The sequence below is a fragment of the Limulus polyphemus genome, unplaced genomic scaffold (assembly GCF_000517525.1).
Source record: "Limulus polyphemus unplaced genomic scaffold, Limulus_polyphemus-2.1.2 Scaffold1196, whole genome shotgun sequence".
Taxonomy (NCBI): Eukaryota; Metazoa; Arthropoda; class Merostomata; order Xiphosura; family Limulidae; genus Limulus; species Limulus polyphemus.
The window spans coordinates 288,432-292,457 of record NW_013666806.1 but is presented as its reverse complement, the minus strand read 5'-3'; the positions used below and the strand labels follow the sequence as shown (position 1 = coordinate 292,457).

At 31.2% G+C, this 4,026-nt stretch overlaps 1 protein-coding gene across 1 annotated transcript in view; it reads left to right on the top strand.

Annotated features, from left to right (window-relative positions):
• The first annotated feature begins 420 nt into the window (after positions 1-420).
• The window catches only part of LOC106462550 (14-3-3 protein epsilon), a 67,086-nt gene continuing 63,480 nt past the window's right edge, over positions 421-4,026 (top strand). The window contains exon 1 of the mRNA XM_013922486.2: positions 421-647. Within this exon, the coding sequence (XP_013777940.1) occupies positions 584-647 (64 nt within the window). The 5' untranslated portion in view covers positions 421-583. The remainder of the gene's footprint in view (positions 648-4,026) is intronic.

Sequence of the window (4,026 nt, the reverse complement as noted above, 5' to 3'; positions counted from 1 at the left end):
TCTACTCTTGAAGGTTTTTTTCAAAAATTTATTGGTTGGGTATTTTTTTTATTCAGAGCAAAGCCACATTGGGCTATCTGTTGTGTTCACCGTGGGAATCGAACTCTGGATTTTAGTGTAATAAGTTGATAAACTTACCGTTGTCTCATCGGGAGACATGCAAGAGGAAAGCCCTAAAAATAAATATAAAATACTTTTATTTCCTAAATAACTCAAATTTTTTAATACTGTAAATACTTTTAGTTTTCTTTCACTTATATTATTTCGTACTGTGTATGGACTCTGAAGAAATTTCCTATACTTCGAAAACGAAGAATTGAAACAGTAATTACTTATAAAGTATAAATTTTCGACAAATTTCTAACTTTGCGTATGAATACATAATATTTCTTACGATGCGGTTGAACTACTTTTCATGTCGTGCATTAACGGAAGTGTACAGGGTGAGTCATTTTCCGACGGCATTGCTGATACTAGTGGATATTGAAAGTGAAACGAAATAAAAATTTGCTGCAGTGTAATTGAATTATTTTCTGATATAAAATATTTTTGGCAACTAGACTTTTAATATTCCTGCGTAAACATGTCAGAAAGAGAAGACAGTGTATACAAGGCCAAATTGGCAGAACAGGCAGAACGCTATGATGGTGAGTTGAAGAATTAAGTTAGGCCTAATTCGATAACCTCGTAAGTCAGACTAAGAATAAGATGAGTAAGAATTTGTAATTTTGAAGTTATATTACTGATACTAGTGACAGTAATAATTATATTTTCTAATTTAAGTTATGTTATAAGTATACATAGACACTAGTTTCACATAATTTTGAGGGAGATAGAAAAGTTTTTTAAATGAAGTAATTTCAATATCATATTCGTATTCATATTATTAGTATATTACCATTTACATTATTACTATTAGTATTACTATATTAGTAATATTACTAATACTGCAACTGCCAGTACAAGTACCACACTAAAGACAAAAGAGTTAAAAAAATAGAAATGCACTGCACACTGAAGTTCAACCCAATGTAAGGTGTACGTTGTAACACTATACTACTACTATTAGCAGGGTCTGTTTATACTTTTGTGACTAATACTAATAATTTTTATTTTTTTAACTGCAGGTTCTTGCAGGTGTTTCATTTTATCAGAACATATTAATTTTTCCTACCTACTACTAGTAGTATTAGTTGGCCTGAGATTATCTTCTCAATTCTATGGTGTATAAACAATATAATGTTAATTTTTTGTGAACTTGTCATTGGAGCAATTTGTTATAATGGTAATTTAAAAGTAATTACATTATTTCAACAAAATGTATGTGATTTCTATCAACATAATGAGTATGTTGGTTTTTTTCACACAAGTTAAGAGGGGAATTTTTTTTCCAGGTTTAATAACCACCATTTGCACTGTGTTTGCTTCTGACATTTACTGTGCATTTCTGTAAAATGTAATAAGTAGTTGTAAAATGTTTAAATTAGTTACAGTTGGATGAAGTGTACATGGCAGTTATGAAGTTTGAGAAAATTTAATGTTTATCTCTCTAACTTTCTCAATACAGGCTTGGTCCCTGGGACTGACATGGGACCATTTTTACTTGTACATAGTTTTAATACTATAACTTTTAATACAGTGTGTATCTTCACAAAATTTGGCAGACTTTTAGTACACATGTATTTTTTACACACAAAATCAATTTTTTTAATTAAGTATTTTTACTAAACGTTTGTCCATGAATATGTCGAGAATTTGTTTTGAATAGTCCTTATGTAATGTAATTTTTTCATGTTAAGATTAAAAAACTTTTCTTCATCTCAAAAATCTCAGATTTAATTTGTGCATTCTCTAAAACCTCCTAAATACATTTCAAATGTTTGTTTTCACTAAAACTATACTTAATCTGTTATTTTCGCTACCCTAACTCCATACAATGTCGGTCAATTTGACCGACCTCGTAACCACCAAAAATAAATCTAAATTACCCTTTTTTTCTTTCTATAATGACTTCAAATTTTAAAATGAAACTACATTCATTTATCCTAAGTTTAACTCATAATGGTATGCATCTATTTCTAATTAAATTTTATTGTTTTATTGCTCTTTGAACTGTGTCTGCCTACTACTCATGCCATTATAAGTTGTAAATCACTTAACTAATCTAATCTTAACTAACGTAAAGAGATCCACATTTTACAGTTTAGTTACTTTTATAATAATAAATAAAGAATAAACATGAAAAACAAGAAAAAAGGTATTTACCCAAATCTTCGTTTTACTTGTTCTCACTTGCACAGGTCTGCAATGGTCTTGAAATTTTTACATGTTCTACAGTAATTCCTGTATGCTGAATTTGAAAATATCCATTTTTCACCATCACATACAGATTTCTCACAAAATGGCCATATGTTCTTTTACATAAGTGAATCATTTTCATTGAAATCAGATCACATTTTGTTATGCTTAAAATGTTGACAACCACTGGCTATATATTTCTCTAGACCAATCACAGCATGAGAGTCTTATTGGTCATTCTAGAACCCAAACATATTCTCTTATATTTGTGGTAAATTTGTTGTAAAAAAACAAAGGCAAAACATTACAGAATTCATTAGAAAAGTGTATTATACTTATTTTGGAATAAAACTTGGGGGCGAAGACAATTCATGGGCTCTGCACAAAGTTTACAATATTTTTGTTGAAGAGTTGAGACAATGGACTAAAGGTAAGAAAAAGTCTGATTTTGGAATTCCACTGGTCTGGCGTGAGCCTACAAACCATGGAGATGACTACTATTTTTACTCATGTAACGTGCAAGGCTACAACACTTGAAATAAAAAGGGAATTTCTTATCTTCTGAACCTTAAATCTGCTATAAGACCTGTTGCTAATGGACCTGATGTACCTGTACCACCAGAGACAATTGATACAGTGTCATCTGAATCTGATGTCAATAAAAATGATGATAGAAATTTTGGTCTTCAGGCTGAGAACTTACTTTCTCCAGGAGCATCATTTTACTTGTACAGAAATCATGAGAAAGAGTTTAAACCATACATTTTGCAAGAAGGTTCACTGGTTTATTGCAACAATATTGCTTAATTAATACCAATGCTAGGAACTGCAGTCTATAAACCAAGTGAGTGGCAATTGTTTGTTGATTCCTCCAAAAGAAGTCTAAAAGGTATTCTCCTTCACAATGGTAACATATATACATCTGTTCCTATTGTTCATTTGGTTTACTTGAAGGAAATGTATGTAAATCTCAAACTTCTTCTTAATAAGATCAGATGCAAACATGGTTGGCTACTTTGTGAAAACTTAAAAGTCCTTTGTTTGTTGTTGGGTCAACAATCTGGTTATACAAAGTTTTCATGTTTTTTGTGTGAATGGAACAGCAGAGCATGAAATCAGCACTGGATAAAGAAACCATGGCCATGCAGAGTCAGCCTGATACTGGGATTCACAAACATTGAACGTGAAAGTTTAGTTGACACAAAGAAAGTCCTATTACCTCCATTTCACTCAAAACTTGGCTTGATGAAGCAGCTTGTAAAGACCTTAGCAAAGAACAAGGGGAAAGATTTCATTAAGACACCAGGGAAATGGAGAGGAGGTATTGGGGAAGGTGGAACATTAGCATAATGGCTGATTACTGTTGGGAATTGAAACAAGTTGCTCCAGATGCAATACATAAAAGAAAGACCATAACACATAGTTTGAGACTAAAAGACTTAGATTTCACAAAAATATCAGGATGAATGAGGATGCATATTCGTTTGACATCAATGTTCTTCCCTTTTCTTCAGTTTGTTTGTATTTTTGTTAACAAATATAATAATAAAAAATGTTCATTGTGATAAAAAAAATAACTTGATTTAAGTAGGAGGTTTTTTCTTCCCCACTTGTAAAAAATCCTTACGTTGTAGAAAAAAATGAATAAAAGGGAAGAACATCGATGTCAAACGAATATGCATCCTCATTCATCCTGATATTTTTGTGAGATCTACGTCTTTTAGTCTC